The sequence below is a fragment of the Camelus bactrianus genome, chromosome 27 (genome assembly GCF_048773025.1).
Source record: "Camelus bactrianus isolate YW-2024 breed Bactrian camel chromosome 27, ASM4877302v1, whole genome shotgun sequence".
In the NCBI taxonomy this organism is placed as follows: Eukaryota; Metazoa; Chordata; class Mammalia; order Artiodactyla; family Camelidae; genus Camelus; species Camelus bactrianus.
The window spans coordinates 33,985,320-34,006,320 of NC_133565.1; the positions used below are offsets into that span (position 1 = coordinate 33,985,320).

At 35.9% G+C, this 21,001-nt stretch overlaps 1 protein-coding gene across 9 annotated transcripts in view; it reads right to left on the reverse strand.

Moving 5' to 3' along the window:
* NEO1 (neogenin 1) overlaps window positions 1–21,001 on the reverse strand; it is a 159,191-nt gene that overhangs the window by 64,240 nt on the left and 73,950 nt on the right. For all 9 annotated transcript variants that reach the window (XM_074354200.1, XM_074354199.1, XM_074354202.1 and 6 more), the window contains exons 6-7: window positions 16,836–16,990; window positions 15,325–15,445 (exon numbers count right to left, since the gene is read on the reverse strand). In XM_074354200.1, coding sequence (XP_074210301.1) covers window positions 15,325–15,445; window positions 16,836–16,990 — 276 coding nt within the window. The remainder of the gene's footprint in view (window positions 1–15,324; window positions 15,446–16,835; window positions 16,991–21,001) is intronic.

Sequence of the window (21,001 nt, forward strand, 5' to 3'; positions counted from 1 at the left end):
ATAAACAGTTAAACACATAACATCACAGAGCTTTTCTGGACCCAAACTGATGTAAGTCTGTTTTAAAAGGAGCACTCAGTGCTGGACAATATGAACAGAAGAGTGGAGGAAGAAAGACATCCCATCACGAAACTGCAAAATCCAAAGGACAGAGATAAAAATTCCAAAAGCTTACAGAAAATAGAATAGGTGACTAATACCTAAAAATGAACAAGAAAAAGATCCCTAACAGTACGCTAAAAGGCAATGAAACCTTTTAAGAGAGCAAATAATATATTTTCAAATATGTAGTCTCAGAAATTTACTTCTCACACATCCTTCCTGAGAAATTTACTGTAAGGTACACTTTAGCAAAGTAAGTTAAAAACAACAAACCCAAGGAAGCAGAAATTGTAGCCCAAAGAATGTATCTGCAGGGAAGGCACAATATATGAGCAAGGAGGCAGTGAAAGCCTGATGAGGTCTTTAATTATCTGGTGAGGGGAAAGAGATCAGAGTTAACCCCAGGTGCTGCTGGGGGGCAAAAGGGCCAAACATGTATGTCAGATTTTAAGGGTAACCATTCGATAAACAGAAACAAACTAAGATGGGTTGGCAGGACTCATAAGGACATAAAGACTAAGTGTAAAGCTGTCTGTAGTCAATAACCATAAAATAGAAGGACAACAGAAGTTCAAAAATGAAAGACTAGAAAATGTATGTCAGGCAATGCTATTTCAAAGAAAGCAGGTAGAGTAAAGTCCACATTGGACAAAACCTAATTGAAGGCAACAAAAATTAGGGTAAGATGAATGTTTCGTGCTGATAAAATACCGTGTTCTCTTGATTCTAAGATGCACTTTTTCAGTGTAACACCTCTGAAATCAGGATGGTGTCCTAGATTTGATGAAACACAAGTCAGCGTAAGTCACGATTCCTAACTCATTAACAAGGTTAGTTTCTGAATATACAAAGCAGTAACAGAAACACAAGAACCGAACAAATCTAACATCAGACCTTCTGTAGAAATATATTTTCTTAGAAACTGGCAGATTAAGTAGACAAAAATTAGGTAAGGCTCTAAAGGATTTTACAAACATAGTTAGCAAGTTTGACCTAACAGATATTTACAAAGCATAATATCCCAAAACGTAACACCCACGGATCTGTCACCAAGAATCTGACCCCATGATTATATCACAAAAAGAATCTCAAATTCCAATGAATTGAGAAATGCGCTCATAGGCTGACGGTAAGGGGATCACAGGTTTAAAGTACCCGATACACACACAGAAGGAGGAGGGAGCAGACTAGAAAAACCTGACAGGATTTCCCAGAAATCTGAGGCCCAAATGAAGCTGGTGCTTATGAATTCAGTACTGGCCTTCCTGGTTGTGAGGGAATAACATACTCTAAAATGGAATAACTCAAAACTATCCAAATACCTGAAATGTCCACTAGCACAGTTGCTGAACAGCTCGGAGACTGGTTAGGGGACAACGCAACGTGAACGTAAACTCACAAAATAGTTGGCCGAGACTACTTATTTTGACTGTTCAGTTTCAAAGGACGGGAACAGATTGCACGTGAATGATTCCACAGATTTCCAAGCTCCTCCTCTGAGGAACTGAGCCCCAAAGGCAGAGCAGACAGTCTGACACCAGAGGAAGGCACTCTATTGGAGAGTTTTAGTAGGTGTGTGTTCTGATAAGCAGCCCCTGCAGTTTTAAACAGATGACTTACAAAAACAATTGAAGGAAGTTATAAAACAAAATGAACACAGAACACTCCTCCTGTTCTTGTGTGCAGGAGAGATGTTTCAGTTTTAAGGAAGTCATCTGACATTTTCCTGACATCAAAAGCACTCATTAAAAAAGGTGTGCCCGTCGCTAATGACGCACCTGTCACAGCAGTGAGCCCAGAAAAAAGATAGCCTTCTCTCCTTTCATCCTAAACCAAAATGCTGTCTCCTCAGTAAGATTCCAAAACGCAGAGGAAAGGAAGTTCACAATGTGCAAAGGTACTTCTGCTCTGTACCCGCTTAGACTAGTAAGCGGGAAAACTGACTCTGCTTCAGTCTGCTTAATGATTGACACTAACTCTAAGCATAACCAGTTTTCCAAGACACAGAGTATTAGCATTTTTTAAAGATTCAGATTTAGGAGTCCAAATTTTAGTAGTTTTCACTTCCTCAAATTGTGTAAAAAGTAACAGAATTCAAGCAGTATCTAATCCGATCTTCAACAAAACTACTTGACAAGAACTACAACTACTCAAACCTGCAAAGGAATGTAAACCGAACGGGAACTCAACGGAGAAAACTGTCATCAGACATTCTTTTTGTCATTTGGGCTCCAAGTGCTCAGGTAGATACTGTGCAAGAGGAAATTCAAGAGTATTTCTGGTGGTAACAAAGGCCGTTTTTTAAAACAGACATACAGCTAAAATATTAGGACATGACAGTAGCTATGAGGCAGTAGTAGCATTTAAAATGCTAATATCTTAGGAAGACATTTCTCAAAATGCATACCAAATTATACTATACTTTTTATGTCTGGTGGTATCTCAAGCACGCATCAACTGGGAGGTATTCTCAACACCAACCAATCATATCATAATCTAAAATGAAAAACATCCTGATCCAGCACTGAAACTACATGAAATCAAGGCTATAAGCAGCCAGATTGTCAATGATGCCTTTTAGACCGAAATGATATTCTGCCAACTATGACATTATTGTATAATTTAGCATCTTTTAAATATAGCTACCAATTAAAAGATATTCAGACATACTATCTTCCTTCTGGTGTTTTAGCACTGCATAATGGACTCTTTCTTTATAACAAAATAATAGCATCAAACTCAATTTCAAGCCTGCTCTCTCATAATCTCTAAATCCATTTTCGTAACCAGAAAGGTCATTTACAAAATTTCTATTTAACTGCTGAATACCAAAAATTATAATTAAGGCACTAAGTTATTACCTGGACCTCACAAGTCCTGGTCTTGAATTGATGACTTCTGACACAGATGAAATGTTAAACATTAAACAAACAAATCGTACTTTTAAGTATATTTCTACCTCTCCAGAGCTATCTGAAAACAGGGCAGTGATTATAGCACAACAGTAACAGGGACAAACTTTCTTAACCTAAGCAGACTCAGACCACAGCCTTGGATTTATGCAGAGACTCTCTCTACTTGTATCTAGTGTAAAACTTCAATCTTTCCCTCTCCTTTACCTTACACATGAAAAAAAAAAAAAAAAACCCACAAATCTTGTCCTGTCTTCCTCTGGAGAAACATCTACCTGACATTTAATAAATATTTACCATGTCATGAGCCATTAAGGGATAAAAAGAATTTCTCTTTCCACTGTCAAAACCTCGCTGAGGGTCTTAAACAACCCCTCTGATCCGGAAGATTGCATTATTTTGCTCTCTGAACTCATTCGACACACTTCTAACACACTAGTCCTCGTCAAGGGCTACTGTTTCTTCATGCACCTGGAAACTGCGAGGTTCTTCCAGCTACTGAAAAGATTCCAACTTTTTGATTTGGTATTAAATAGTCTGGCCTACACACATCTTCCAGGATGTGTAATCTTGTGAGTCTACTCTTCTGAACAACTGGTAAACTGAGCTGCTTTCCATTCTCCAAATGCACTTTGAACCTTACTTACACATCTGAATGTCATCCTTTTCACCATCGTGTGACGTAACCAACCTAAAATCCTGTTCATCCTTCTTCGCTAGGCTTAAATGCCACATTCTTCAAGAAGCCTTCCCTGTCTGCCCAATCCAGCAGAAACCTTTTTTCTTTCCACTCAGAACTACTCTGGCATTTAGCACAGGTTGTACTGCAATCCTTTAGATTCATAATCCAAAACCTCTACCCCAGTAACTGTTTAGAACCTTTTAAATTCAATAAATCGGCAGTAATTGGAGTGACCATAGAATATACTGTCTACGCCAGGTATCTCTGAGAGTGAAAAAAGGCACCTTTGGTAGTTATGCTGGGACAACAGACATAAGCTAGGACCATCTCAGGCACACCAGATGCACGGTCATCCTTGCAAAATGATGGACCTCATCGACCTTGTCCACAAACCACAGATTGTAGATTTAAGGCTAAACTTGAAATCAAAAGAACGTAAATGATCTTTGTCTTGAAAACATTAAACTTGCTAAAGTGATACAAGTGATTTTTGAAACTGAAGACACAGTTATCAGTCCTAACTTTGATGCCACCGAGCTACGTGATACAAGGCAAGTCACTTAGAATTGAGTCTCCAGCTCAGCTGAACTAGATGCTCAGATCTCCCAGGTCCACCCCAGCTTGACTCTATGGCTTTAGCCATTTCTCCTGATGGCCTTTATAGCAGGAGCTCTTCCAGTTAACTATGGATCCTGATTCACACAGCACGTGTACTCAATAAAATACTTGTTGGTTTAACAAAATAAATTTGTTTTTAGTATCTTAATGAACTACAACTGTCTTAGTATTTATATGACATGATTCATCTTCCAGGAGAAAAATGCTGTAATAGAAGACATTGTATTTGGAGGTAAGAAGGTAAGATATTCAGAGACAGTTGCCAAATACTGTCGACAACCTCCTTTTTCTCCTGTAGCATTCTCTTTCAATAAATAAAAACTCAGGAAGTTTTAAACTACCCTGAGCAAAGTAAGAATCATTATGTACAGACCTGATTGCAATATTTCAAGTTCAATTTCTAATAGTTTTTATTTGGCTTTTCAAAAATGTACGATACTACATTGTTCTCTACTCCTCATCTTCACACATTTCCAATCCTATTCCTCAAATATAAGCAAACTTTAACAGATGGTCATGTAGATTTTTAAAACTTTCTTACACATACAAGCATATATACATCTTATCTTTCTTTTCAAACTTTTCCACAAATGAAATCAGACTATATTTTTCTGCAACTTGCTTAATTAATAACATAACCTGAGTATTTTCCCATACCTATCTTATTCACCTTATAGAGATCTACGTTATTTTTAACAGATTCCTAGTATTCCGTTTTATTCATGTATTTAATCCCCTCACTGGCTGCACTGATGGCACTGTTCCCAGATGTATGCTAGTCTAACACAAATATCCTTAAATACTTGGTAACTATACTTGCAAGATAAATTATTATACAGAGGGTTATTTGATGAAATGGTATATGAATTCTAAATTTTTATTCAATTGCACTTCAAAAAAATGTATATTGTCATCAAGAATGCAAAAACTCCAGTCTCCTCATACTCCTGTCTGATGACAATAGAGTTGTTAAAAAGAAAAAGGGTAAACTTTTAAAAGGGTGAAAACTTTAAGTACTGACACAATGTACTGTTTGGTAAAATCGCAAAAAATGATTTCACATCTGTAAATAAAAAGTTTATACATGAATGTGTGTACATGTATATGTAGGCTTATTATAATGCTCAGGTCCCAACTTGCATATCCTAACAGAAAGGCCCTCTCTGTCTATCCTATTTAAAGTAACTTCCAATATACCTTCAATAATTCTTTACCAGAGCATTATTTTTATTTCCTTTAAGTAGACACAAAAGCTAAATTATTTTATTTGTTTGCTTAATGTCTGTCTCTGCTAACAGAGCAGAAGCACTACGAGGGCAGAGAAGCACGTCTGCTTGTTGGCTATTTAATCCCCACCACACAGTGCAATGGATATAGAATTTTATATCACACGCATGATTTTGTTCAACAAATATTTACTGAATGATTAAATACAAAGACAGTGCTTGTTAACAAGGGCTCTCTCTAGAAAGTGAGATTAGGGGAAGGGTTAAAAGGTACACTTGCTTTTATTTCAGTCAAGTATACATTCCTGTTTTTGACAATGAACATGTATTATATATTTTTTAAACTATTTTGGTGCCAAGTTTAGTTTTAGCCAGATCATTTCAAATACCTTGCCATCTGGTCACATAGGTTTTTTTCTTGTTTTACAAATTTAAATGATGTAACTGAATATTAAATGCATTTTTGTTGTCCATTTAAAAAAATCCTCAAACCTTGCATCACAAAGTTAACCTTTTATCTTCACTGGACTCTGGTTTAATGCTGACAATTTCCATTCAGCAGTTTTATAACTTATAAATTTATAGCTTACAAAATGCTTAACATGTATTATTCTATTTTCCTCTCAAAGGTGTGCTGTGCAGAGATTACTGTTCATACTGACAGGTAAGAAAACTGACGCCTGGAGACACCACCTCATCGGGAGTGGGGTTAGGACACGAAGCCAGCACTTCAGGTTTTTAGCAGGAGGTTTGGTTCATTATACACATTGTGGCACGTAACATAAAATCACTAACTGGCAGTGCCTTACTCTTTCTGCAAACAATGCATCTATTCATTTCAATACCTAGACAGAAAAAGTGCTCTGAAAGGCACTTTATATTTAATATGTATTAGCAGCTTCATTTAATAGGTTATTTGAGTGATGAGGGATCTAAGAGATCATTTAATTCCTTCGTTTTATATAAAATAAAAAACTACAGAATTTCAGTACCTGATCCAATCACTCAGCAAGTTAATGGCAGGCAAGAACTAGAACCCAGGCATTGACATTAGATGAATTTTCAATACTAGAAAATTCTTAGACATGGAATTTATGATTAAGAAGTCAAATTTCATCACCATTGTCTTGAATTAAAACTTCCCTTAAAGTTATAATTACTGCTTCAAAGAAGCAAAATAACTGATCAGAATGTATCCTTTAATTAAAATCAGCACCAACCATCACACATTCTAGTGCTTCAGATTTAAAATATTCCACTAATGACTAACAATTTCCTGCTCTCTAGCCAACTTTAAATCATGCCAGGTCATTAGTCACTTATTCCAGAACTTTTATTATTCAGTATTTACCGCAGATACTATATGGAATTTTTTTTACCAATGTTTCTGTCAAAAAGAAAAAAAGGTGAAGCTCAACATGTATCCTTATCTACCACTGCCATGATATCCTAGAAGTCATTTAATGAGTTGGTAATGTATGAATTTCCTTTACTAAAAACAAGTTCATGTTACTCCCTTTTCACCAGCCCATCTCTCCTTACTAGAAGTAAAAAACTGCCAATTATCAGACTTGATATGAATAAATGTACAGAGAAAAACCACATTTCTGTGTTTTTACATTTCACTCTTAACATGACAGTTTTGGAACCTATTTTTAAATTCAAACTGACAGGAAGAAAGGATAATAAGTTAAAAGAGACAAAAACACATTTTACCTTAATTCTTACTATTCTTAACATACTTGCAATAATTTACATTCCAATACTTTAAAAAAATCATTCAACAATCGTAAGACAAAGTGTTTTAGCATAAAACAGCACAATGTGAACTTGCAGCAAATACAAATAATACTGTTATGTTATGTTAAATATTTTACAAGCCATGATCTCCTAAAATCAAGAGCTGCTGTTCCTGAAAATGCATAGAAGTAAAGTTAAATATTAAAAAATGAATGTTAATTATATTGATTAAGGAAGTATGTTTGACATCAAATTCAAAGAAACAGAATTAGAATGGCAGTTGCCAGGAGCTTATGGATGGAAGAAATGGGGAGATGTTGGTCAGAGGGTAGAAACTTCCAGTTTAAGACTTGTAAGTTCTAGAGACGTAATTATACAATGTTTTATATGTCAATTATATCTCAATAAAGCTGGGGGAGAAAAGAAGGTATGTTTGAGACATACTCATTCGCCAAACCTACTTCCCAATTTGATTAGAAATTCTGTTTCCTCGTGTTGTTACACAGATGTTTCATATATTTTAACTATAATTATGAAATTTCATTTAATGTTCAAAGGTGACAATTAGCTTAAAAACCATACTGTCCAAGGTTTACAGCCACACACTTCCAATGGGAATCAGAAAATGCCCTCTACAAAAATAAGACTTGGTGTCAAAGATGCTCAAACACTTTCAAGTTATTTTTAAACAAAGTTCATGAAGACAAGGACCATCACACACCAGGTTTCTTTCCACTTTCCACAGTTTACTCCATGGTGCTTCTACTGCCTGAGTGTCTCTCAGATAAGCGGTGAAGGAAGGCTCTGTGCACTTCTCAGTTCCCCTGTTCGCAGCACCTCCCTGCAGTCAGCCACCACTGGCAGCTCCCAGTAGCAAGTCTGACTTTCTTCTCCTGTCTTTTCATCTTCACCCTCCTGCACCTCTTCTGCCTTTTTCCATCTACCCCAACTTCTAAAAATTTAACAAGTTTTAAGTGAAATAGATTTCCACTGACTAGAAATAACTTGGAATCACAAACTATCAGGGCTAAAAGGTGTGTATTGTACAGTCCAGTGTTTGGCAAACTTTTTCTTTAAAGGGCTGGAGAGTTAATGTTTTAGGCCTTGTGGGTCTCATGGTCTCTGTTTAATGACTCACTTCTGCTATTGAAGTACAAAAATGACAACAGACCAGATGTGGACACAGTCGCTCTGTAAACCCATGTGTGTGGCTGTGTCCAATAAAACTCCATCCACAAAACCAGGAGATTAGTTGGATATGGCCTCTGGGCCACTGTTTGCCAACCATAATCTTGTCCATCTTCCTTTGAAAACCCCTACATCAATGATTCCCAAATAACACCCTTTAAGATATTGATGGATCTACCTTTAAAAAAGCTCCATGGCCAAGCGGATTTGGGAAATACACACATTCTGCATTTGTCTTGGAGATTCACAGTGCTATGGATGTGAAGGGAAAGAGGCTCCAAGGGGGCCAGACTCCATCCTCCCTCCTGGAGGCAGCTTGAGCCTCCAGTCCCTGTCCTACCAAATCAAGGGGTGCCAGCGAGGACTGCCAGCATCTGCCATTTATCTACTTCCTGCAACACAACCCAACTCTATTGTGAAAGGAGTTACTTGTAAGTCAGCTTCCATCCATGACGGTTTTTGGCAGAAAGTCCTCATAATGGTGTGTTTGCTATCTTTTCTAAATTTCAGCACTGATTGAAAGGTGGCTTTACTATTAAGTTAAAAAAAGAAAAACTTTTACTGATTATAAAAGTAACATAGGGTTACTTTAGAAAACTGAGAAAAGATCACCACTCAAAGATACCCCCTGGTAACATTCTGGCATGGGGGTATCCAAATGTGTACATTTATTTTTTTTAAACTAAATTCAGATTATCTGGTATATGTAACTTTATATTTTACTTTACTACTTGCCGTTATTCCTGAGATTTTCCTGACATTAGTAAAGAGTATTCAAAGGCATGGGTTTTAATGACCAAATGAATTTCCCATCACAAGGTTTTACTATAATTATTTTAACTACCCCTGTTTTGGGACATGTAAGTCGCTGCTTACTTTTTCTTTCTTTATCCCTACCCTTTTCTTTTTAAATTACTAACATTAATATTAATAGTTTCTGTCCAAACCTCTGATTCCTTCCTTAGGAAAAAATCCTAAAAGAACAAATGAGTTGGGTCAGTAATTTTTAATATATAATTGTCAAAATGGTTTTGGTAAATCATATAACCATTTACATTTCCACTAAGAGTAAAGCAAAGACACAAACCTAATCACATCCTAACTAGTCATTATAAAGAAGTGTTCGTTAAAAGATAAAATCTTTATTAGGTAAAAATAGCGTTACCACTAAAGTGATTTAATTTTATACCTTTGATTTTAAGTGAGATGGAACATCCGTCATGTTTACAAGCTCTCTTTATCTTTGCTCTATTGCAAACCGTATGCTTATGTTAGCCTGTGTGCATTCTTGTTACATTCATTCAGAACATTAAGTTTTTCTGTAATTCTTATGATGTTCTGCCCTAGCTTGTCTCCTCTTTAAAGTACTTCTCTTACTATATACAAAACATTAAAATTTTTATATCCTAAAATACTAAACTTTTCATCTGTATCCCCTTTTCTTTTTTAAACTTTTTTAAATTGAGTTATAGTCATTTCACAATGTTGTGTCAAAAGTCCAGTGTAGAGCACACTTTTTCCGTTATACATGAACATACATATACATATATTCACTGTCACATTTTTTTCTCTGTGAGCTACCTTGTATACAGTTCCCTGTGCTCTACAGTATAATCTTGTTTATCTATTCTACATATGCCTGTCAGTATCTACAAATTGTGAACTCCCAGTCTATCCCTTCCCATCCCCATCCCCCTCCCCCTTGGCAACCACAAGTTTGTACTCTATGTCTATGAGTCTGTTTCTGTTTTGTATTTATGTTCTTTTTTTTTTTAGATTCCACATACGAGCGATCTCATATGGTATTTTTCCCTTTTCTTTCTTTTGTAAGTAAAAGCAAATGGTGAGACTATTCTACCATCTTTCAAAGTTTTTATGGGCTTAATTTAAATTTTACCTATATTTTATTTTGATATAAGGTAAATATATAATTTAATTCTTTCCAAATCACCAACTAATTGTCCATGTTTCATTCAATGTATGATTCTTTCAATCCACACTCATTTGTGATTTCACTTTTTTCATACATTCAAAAATTGTGAAGTGCTATTTCTGCTACAGAAGCTTCCTTTCCCAGCTTTTTTTAGAAAATCGTATTTTTAAAGTGATGTGTTAAGACTGAGATTAAAGAGAAGACTTTAAAAAATCAGGATTGAGCAGATTCTGTTAGAAATAAGTTAAATAAATGCAACTTGTAAGAAGGAAAACCATTAAGGGAATAAATTCCATCCTTTAAGTAGATAAAGTAAGACACTGAGGTATGAGTCCACATGAAATAGTGGTGGTTTAAGGCAGAAACAAGAATGAATTTCTGACCATTAAAAATATACATATATATATATATAAAATGGTAAAAAAATTATCAAAGGATAATGGTGATGGTATCTGTGCAGATCTTCAAGAGTATACTCAGGGATGAACTCTGGATAACTAAGACACTCCTCTGAAGGCAGAGAAGTAAGACTCAATAATATACTATCCTTTACAATTCCATTTACTGAAGAGAAGACCAAGGAGTTTTAATTTTTAATAGTATAAAAGACTGCCACACGACACCTGGGGACACTACTGTCTACACACAGGAAAATAAATAACTGTTAGCTGCCATAATTTGTAGCAAGAGTTTGGTTTAAAATCTTGAAATCTACTGAAACCAAAACTTACTTTCTTCCAGATCTTCTGACTTCCCTGTGATTCTAGACATTTTCATCTATTTTTCTATTGTAACCCAAACTTGACACATCGTAAGTTCATGCTTTACCTCTCTAAACAAACCAGCTCTGCTCTCTTCCTTTTCAAAAACTTTGGCATAAAGTTGTTTCTAACACACTTGAAATCCTCTTTAAAGTCGACAGAATTTGTAATGATCTTCCCTTTCATCTATGGTTTGGTAATTTATGCTTTTCTGCTTTTCTGGATCAGTCTGGTTAATGTATTCTAATGTAATTGAAATCAAAGAACCAGCTCGTGGTTTCATTTACTTCCTATTTTCCATTTATTTCTGCTCTTTATCATTTTCTTCTTCTGAATGCTTCAGATCTAATTTGTTTTAATCTAGTCTTGAAAAGCTTCCCTCAAAACACTATTTTCTGCATTCTATAAATTTTGATTAGTTATATTTTCATTTTCATTCAGTTCAAACTATCTTCTGATTTCCTGTGTGAATCGTTCTTTGACATATGGAGTATTTAGAAGGGTGTTTCGTTTTCAAATATTTGAGGATTTTCCAGGTTATCTGTTATTGATTTCTAGTTTAATGCCACTGAGGTTAAAGAATGTACTTTGGATGATTTAAATCCTGTTAAATGTACTGAGACATTCTACAGCCCTGAACCACTTACATTTAATGCATTTATATTTAATGTAATTATTGATAGGACATTTAAATTTCCCATCTTGTTAGTTGTTTTTTTGATCTGTCACATTTATTCTTTGTTCCTTTTTCTCCTCTTCTCCTTCAGACTGAGTAATTTTAAGGTCCTACTATATTTCCACTTTTCACTTACTAGTCATATCTCTTCCATTTTTAGTGATTTCCTGAGGTTTACAATATGCACTTTAACTGATCACAGTCTACTTCAAGTAATACTGTATGAACTGATCTGCAACATAAGCTTACCACGTTCTACTTACTACTGTACTTCACTGTTTCTGTTACACATTTTAATTTTCTGTCATACATTTTAATTTTATATGTTAAGAAGTATCTTTAATTTAGAACAGAGATCAGGAAATGAGGACCTGCCACCTGTTTTTGTAAATGAAGTTTTACGGGAGCAGTTGAGGCTGTCTGATTTACATGGTCACACGGGCAGAGCTGAGTGGCTGCGGAGGAGACTGGCCTACAAAACCTACAATACTTACTATCTAATCCAGCCTTTTCCTGAAAAAGTTCCCAGGCCCCTGTTAAGACAATTATCTCTTAAAGAAAGAACTTTAATTTTTTGTTTTTAAACCACTCTCACCTGCCTTGCTTCTCTGTGAAGACTCTCCAGGTGTCTGTCACGACTACTTCCGCCTGCAGAGGTCCTGGCACGGTTTCTTGTCGCCCAGTTGCTGACAATGAATCTCCCGAGCTTTTGTTCTGAAAAGGTCTGAATTTCACTTTCACTTTTGCTGGGTATATAATTTGTGTTGACTTTTCCTTTCAGTGACTTAGAAGTGCTGCTCTGCTGTCTTCTGGCTGGACCATTTCTGGCAAAAAGTCTACTAATTTTTATCTTGGTTACCCTGCATATGTCTTTTCAAAAATTTCCAGTTGCCTTCAAGGTCTTCTCATTATGTTTGCTTTTCAGTAGTTTCTGACTGTGATGGCAACAGGAGCATTTTCTTTTTACTACTATCATTATTTTTGTTTCTATTACTATCACTGTTGTTGTTGGTGGTGGTGGTGGTGGTGGCTCTAGCCTACAAAGGGCTGAATCAGCTTCTTCTAGGACCTGTGGTATCATTTTGTCCAGTTAAAATTTTTGACCATTATCTATTCAAATATTTGTTTTGTTCCGTTCTTACTCTCTTTTCCTCCAATTTACTTATGTTACCCATCTGATACTGTCCCATCTTAGATGCTCTGTGTCGTCCCTCTGCTTTTTGTTTCAGTTTAAATAATTTATATTAAACTATCTTCAAGTTGATTATTTCGTCAGCTGTGCTGAGTCTACTGATCATTCTGGAAGCATGTTTCACCTCTAATAATACGTTTTTTATGTTTAATAGTTTCTTTCCTCTGGCTATGGAACCCTTTCACTCTTTGTACAAATACAAGAGTCTTCAACCTCTTTATGGTTTCCATCTTTCTACCAAAATTCTTCATCTGTTCACTCAAGTTATCTACCTTTTCCACTAAGTCCTCTAACATACTAATAGTTAGTTCTGACGTCCTTGTCTCATAGTTACAGCATCTGGGCCTCCCGAATTTGCTTTTCTGATTATCTTTCAACAGTGCGTTAGTATTCTCTTGCTTTTTCTGTTTATGTCTAATTTTTGACTGAATGCTGAGCACAGTATACGGAACAGCAGAAACCGAGATAATTATTATTTACACTTGGAAACTGGCATGTCTGTTCTGTCAAGGCTCAAGTGTGGAGGCATTTAGTCAATTCAGGCAGGAACTGGGCTTAGTGTGGGTTTTACTGGTACCGTTCCCGTTAGCACACCACAGGCTGCTAGTTCCACTGGAGGCTACTCCTGTCTGTGCTTACGGTGAGAGACGAGGAGCCAGGGGGGTTCTCCGTTTTCCCTTTTCCTTCTCAGTTTTCAACCATTCCCATTTACCTCCCCACAGAGGGCTCTCGCTCCACGTTCCTGACCGTGCCCCCTTCGGTAGCTCTCTGATGGGCTCATAGAATCATGGTTTTGCAGGTCATCCAGCTTTTTACTACAGGTGAGGGTAGGATGCTCTGTACACACTCTTTACAGCCTGAGAAGAGGCTCCCTTCCACCCTGATTCAGCTTCCTTTTCTATTTTTGTAAAGCATCACCATTCTTCAGTCACCCAGACAAAACCTTTGAAGTATCTCTGACTCCTCTACAACAATGTTTTATATCCAACCAGTTGATAAAGTCTGAATTAGATAAATCACTACTTCTCTTTATTAGGATCCTTTCTATTTCTCTAGTACAAGTACTTATTATTTCACAATGGGTTCTTGTAACAATGTTCCTTCAATCACCCTGTCTTCTAATGAAACTGGACTTTATCACTAGACTGCCTTACTACCGCACTGCTTTGATTGTTTACAATCAAGGCCATGATCAACCTGCTTCTATTCTGCCTTTTCAGGCCACCTTCCTACAAGAAGAGATACTCTATTTTATTTCCATGCTGACCCAGGTCCCCTTTTTAACACCTGGAAACCTTATCATTTGAGGTCTATTACAAAGGAACACTTCCCATGAAGAAACTTCCCTGTTCACACAGAATCTCTCTCTTCTGAATTGAATGCTGCTTTATCTATACTATAAAAATAACACTTATTATGGACTGGTATTAAAGTTGTACACATTTCTTACATGTCTTACAATACTATAAACCTCAGAAAGGCAGAGATCAGATCTTATGAACTGTTACAGTCTCTCTTTTAGTTTTCCCATATAAATATTTATCTTGCAAATTAAAATAGCAAAATTAATAACAAGACATTTACTCTCCTTCCTAGAATCTATGCATCCTTAATACATCCCTGACAAGGTCGCTAAAAAATTTCACCAGCCCACAAAATGTTGCCTGTTTTTAAAACCTTGTCTCAAAAAGGGAAAAACACACACACTATCACAATAGTTATGACGCCAACCAAGCAATTTCAGAGGAAAGCCCAGTCAGGATTAGTTCAGGCTTCTAATGCAGCCAGCATTTACACTGTGCGAGTTACATGTCTAATAGTAATCACAAACACAAGTATACCAAAGTCCCTTTATTTAGTTCCATGGAAATAATCCTAAGAGCGCCATGACATTTACTAAGGAAAATCACTGCTGCTAATAAAGACATCAGCCCACCTAGCCCACTCTTTCTGTGAGTGCCTAAGTTGGTGATCACACGTAAGCATTTTGCCAAAACGGAAAAGTGGCACGCTTCTACTGAATTATTTTCAACAAACAAGGAACCATAATCATAGACAAACATATGAAGAAAAAGAGAAATTCTACTATTTTATGCCTTCTTATAATGACCAAGGTAATTTTAAGCAATAAAAATGATTCAGGTGGCATTTTTTCCTCTTAGTTATGCCATATAGTGGCCTTTACAAACAGGTTACTAATCACTAGCTATCCTGGAGTGACAGGCCCTGCGACAGGCGCTGGGTTCCTCGAACGCAGCCAGCCCCTTCCACCTTGCTGTTCCAGCCCCTCTTACCATGCTCGAGGATGATCAGCTGGGCTCCCGCCTGCGCATTTCCCACATCATTCTCAGCAATGCACTGGTAGAACCCTTCATCTGATTTCACCAGACCCAAAACTTGAAGATTATGTTCCTTCTGAGGAGGACAAACATAAACAAAATTTTATGATTCAACTGATGAACAGTTCAAAATCTCAAGGATATGCACTTTCTGGAGAGGAAAAACAAGTAAAATTGTATGATCCAGTTACTGAATATTAACTACCTATGTATCTATTAACTCAATTTTTCTGAAAAGGCACTGACTTAACTGACTAGAAAAGAAAACACCATCATTAGTAATTAAGAACTCAATCCTTACATGAAGTCATATCCATGATGTTTGTAAACTTGTATACATCTTTGCTTGAAAAAAGTATCTGGCACGCAGTACCAGGTGACCACAGTGGGAAGTCTGAATTTGTGAATTCAAGGCATCTTCTTAAAATTATCTTTAATATCAGTAGTTCTAACACATTAGACTATAATAAGTTAAACAAGACGACATATATACAAGCTGCCCTTAAACTATAAAGTGCTACATAAATGTCAACTACTATTACTGCTATTGATGTAACCCAAAATGGGCTTAGGAGTTTATAATATGGTATGAAAATAATGAAAAATGGTAAGTTAATCATAACACAGTGCTTTTTAATTAGGGTTAAATACTTGTGAATTACTTTTTGTAATATATGAGATTATGCATTTCAAAAACAGTAAATATATTCCTACGAAGAACGAATTACTTCCATGAGAAATTCATAATGAAACATTAAGTCTTTAACAACCATAATTACTTCTGATTATGTCTATAAATGTCATGTATGCATCTTAAGATATCTCATTCATCTTTATCACTAAAATCTAGATAGTTCTGTTAGTAAGATGTTAGGTAATGCTAATAATAACAGTAGATAATATTTACTAAGCATTTACTATATATATATGAAGCAAAAAGCAATAATGGCTGAATATTCTTAAATAGACTGAAGGCTAATTATTTACTTTTGCTTTACTTTTTAAAAGAACCTTTGTATCTATTGTCACAACTGTCCAACACTGGGTCATACTTAATTTGAAGGGCCTGAGCATCAGTATATGAAGGACAGAATTCTGCTCCTTGAACAGAGAGCTATGAAGACAACTGGTGCACGTGTGTACACGCACAGGACACTCACCACCCAGAAAGTCGTGGCAGCTGTGTTTAAGGCTGCTAGCATGTTTCGGTAGGAGCAGTAGACTGTGGGCCAGGAGATCTGGAGTAGGCTGAGTTCAACCACTCATCTGCTATGTGATCATTCAGAGCTACCAAAATATTTCTGGGCTCAGCTTTCTCAGCAGCCAATGAAGAGATTATATTCTAAGTGAATTTTTCTATCTTCTCTTACATACAGCAGTTTATGTACTACAGATAACAGGTTTCTTGGTGATTACATTTAAAGATTTAAAGGTTTCAGAGATAAGCTTCTTTGAAAAATACTTACTACAATCTTAAAGTAATCACTTGGGATAACCATATCCCCATTCTTGACCCACTTCACAGTTGGAGTTGGCTTCCCAGTCACTTCACACTCAAATACAATATCCATAGATTCATGAGCATATATATTAGTAGGCCGCTTTAGGAATTCAGGTTGGGCTTTAAAATAGAAAGGAAATTAAGATATTAACAAAATCAGGTAACTATAAGTAGTGTTTTAAAATCATAGAATTCACAGAATGTTTAATTATTTGAAGCTCTCATACATTTTTACAAAAACGTGTAACAAGTATATATGTTTAAATATATGTTAAGAACACAGTATCTTTAAAAATTGATATTCTGGTATAATTAACTGGAAGAGTAATTATAAAGATGATTTCTGAGTTTCTCTGTTGAGAAATATTTACTAAGTTGACTGTACTGAAGAAATTAAAAATAGGAACATTCTAAGCGACCTAAAAATGAATTTTGGAAGAGTCACAATTAAAATTCAAAGAGTTGAGAAGACTGACTTTATCTTTCTTTTCACTCAGCTTGATGAGTAACCAAAAAAAAAAAAAAAATAGTAGTACAAATGTCACATGAGAGGCCTCAAATGGCTCACTTGCTGAAACACACACACATCCCCATTAGTAACACCCCTCATTACACGAACTGGTTTTAAGGGTGGGAGGTGGAGTGACAGAATCTTTGGGGCAAAGAGCCTGAATATTCCAGTGTCTCCCTTTCCCCTTAACCCAAAGCTGTAAATCACTGACTTACAAATAACAGATGATTCACTTTAATTGGACAAACAAGGTGCACTCGTTAATTAATGTTTCTTTTAATCTACAGGTAATCTTTAACCTTTGTTTGCAATGTGTTTGCTGAAGAAGTCGTTTGTCCCATACAGAGTTTCCTGTACTCTGTCTTTTGCTGACTGCATTGCCGTAGGAGTAATTTAACATGTTCATCCTCCCTACGGGCAATTGAATGTAGAAGCTTGACTGGAGTCAGGCTCCCTGTCCCCACGCCCCCCAACACCACTTCATAGGCAGCACCTTGTCCTTCCAGCAGGAGGGTTCATAATGTGTGGCTGTGTCTCTTTTCTTGATGTTAATAGTCTTTGATAATCACTGCCTGTGCAAAACGAGTTGCAAAATAGTAATATTCTCATTCTCTCATTCCTTCTATAAAGAGAAACATCCCCTCATCAATTAGCTGGTTGTCTCCAAGCACAGTTCTTATAGAAAGAGCACGATAATGCTTGATTCTTTCCTTCAGCTTACCAGTTTTCAAGACAATGATCTGGTTCTCTAATGTCATCTGCCAAATGTGATCACTGAAGGCTTTTTTTAAAACTGAAGTACAGTCAATTTACAATGTTGTATTAACTTCTGGTGTACAGCACAGTGATTTATTTATACATATATATATTCTTTTTCATATTTTTTCATTATAGGCTATTACAAGGTATTGAATATAGTTCCCTGTGCTGTACAGTAGGACCTTGTTGTTTATCTTGAAGTATCCTTATGAGTTCATGGACTAAAATATATTTGGCTTGTTTCAATCCATGGAAGTTATTCTTTTCCTTCTCAAACTGACCCATCTTTGATCAACAGAAGCCCGAGTTCACTGGAAATTCCTGAGTCCTTTCTGACACGACCAGAGTGGTCTTTAGCATCTTCTGGTCACTGTTTTTAGCCTCTATTTGTGGACAAAGCTAGGAATTATGTACTTTTTAAACATAAAATTCATCATGATTTCATCCTGGTATTTCCAATTAAATTTGGGACTATAAGTTTTAACAGAATCGTATTCATTTCACATCTGTATCTCCTTTCTCACATGCCAAAAATCTCTGTTCTCAATGACAACAACTTATTAACTTACATGTTTTTTCTTGCACTCAGTAGTCTCAGAATAACAATATCAACATTTCCACCAAGAGAAAACAGTTGAAGATTTTTGGAATTCTTTTTTTCCTTGAGTAAACTTCACTAGTATATATAGTCCCGTTACTATTTTAAATTTATTTGGAATAGTAACTTTCACGTGGAGTTTTAACTTTCTATTTGGCTACACTACCAAGTAGTTTTACATGCTTAGAGTCACTTGTTTCATCTTACTTTTCCCTTTTCAGGAATTTTAAATCTACAAAAAGAAAGGTATATTCCAGTAAGACTTGCTTCTAACCCTGTTCTCTCTACCCTCATTCCTCCTTTCCCCTGTAGAGAGCCATTTAAAAAATGTTATGATTTATCCTTTCATTTTTAAAATTATAAGCAGCTGTATATACAATTTGTACCCATCCCTTGTCTTAAAATAGTAACATACTAAATTTTTTCTACCTTCAAAACATTTAATCTTAACTACTATGGTACCACGTTTCTGATGAAATGACACTCCTTGAGCCTCAAGGACTGAGGCTTCCCCTAAGGCAGGGTGCGTAATTCTGGAAAACACAGCAAAATCCTCTTCAAAAGAAAATCCAATTAATGTAATTTTAGTATGCATATTTAGTAAACAGACTTTCAAAGCCTATTAGAAAAAAAAAATCATCGCAATGTTCATCATTTAGTTTTCCCTTTCATGAATTATAAAATAATGCCTTTACAATGTTCCCTGGATTTTAACATCTCTGTAGATGGTATTCACACCAATTAAACACAATGAAAGAGCAGATGTTTGTGGTTGGGAAGTTAAAATGATAACCAGAGAGCAAATGAGTCAATTACCATAGGAAAATAAGCACCATAATGGAAGATTATGCATTTTGTTACCAAAGAGATAATTAAGCTTCAAGCTCTCTTTGACAGCTCCCTATCCCTTCTAATGCTACCATCATTTCAAGAATAATTTTAATTGCTAAATGCACAAGTAGAACTTAATACTAAAACATATTATACTTGCAAAATTCTCTTACTGGAAACATCACTTAATTCCATCACTGTTACGTAATGCTGGAAACTGCCTCTCAATTCAAACAGGAAACAATGTAGTGCCAACACCAATGCTTCAAGGTTACTTTATTATGCTGTTATTTAGAAGATTGTAACGGTTTTTGTTTACATTAGCTCTGAACTGTTGGAGTTCTATTGTTTGATTTTAAAGGCTTAAGTATTTAAAATTCTTAAATAGCACTTTAAGTAGAGAAATAAAGTCATTTTGTCCATTTTATGTTGCACTGCACAGTTGGCTCTTCCTAAGTTTCTTTTCAATAATTCACAAAATTACATGTAAGTCCTTAAAAAAAAAACCCAACAAATAAAACCCAAGCATTTTTAACAGCCTGAAATCACTTCAGGGATGTTATTTGACAGTCCAGTCACAAGCCTGCTGTAAGTAATGATTCAACTAACAAAGCACCAGAACCCTCCCGCACTTCTTGGAAAAAGCTTCTTATTCCAAAGAAAGTGAATGGGTTTTCCTTCATCTCCAGGAGAGACAGACGGAGTGATAAAACTATGAAGCAACATTATGACAGAGGTGCCACATGACCTCGAAATTCCCTGTCTACCCTTCCACCCCTGCACCTCCAGGTCCGCTGCACTGCACCGCCTCAACGTTACCTCTCGGTTTAGCCAACAGGTACTCATCCTTCAGATTTTAAAAAACAATTCCTTACAGAAGCTTTTCCTGATCCACAGGCCCCCTTTTCTCCTCTGCATTCCTAGGCCATCACCGCCCTATTTACCACTGAAACCCCAGTGGTCTAAACCTTAACACATGTTCAAAGCATATTTGTTGAAATAAATGGTTAGCTGAATTCTAAAAATACCATTAGTCGGCACTATCAGAAAATCAGATATTGAGAATATTTTCAAGGATTCTCAAGTTTCTCAAGGATTTAATGTTTTATACCACTGTTTCTCCAATAGGAGTCATAAATTTATTCTTTGCTGTCTATGAATTTTCTGCATAAGTTTTAAACTTGGCTTTTAAACACTTAGGATAACGTAAAATCTTAAGCATATAATTCCAGCACTCATATGTGTGTTTATGTTTACAAGTTTGCTTCTCTACTGTGGAATTTAATATTTGTGCAATGTTTCTCAAACTTGGGGTTTAGGGTCCTTAAAGCTCTTAAATTTCACAAACTGCTCTACACGTAATTTTTTTGGGGGGTGAAGAACTCATAAAAATCTTTACTAAATATAGGCTACCCTTCCTTAACAAGACTGA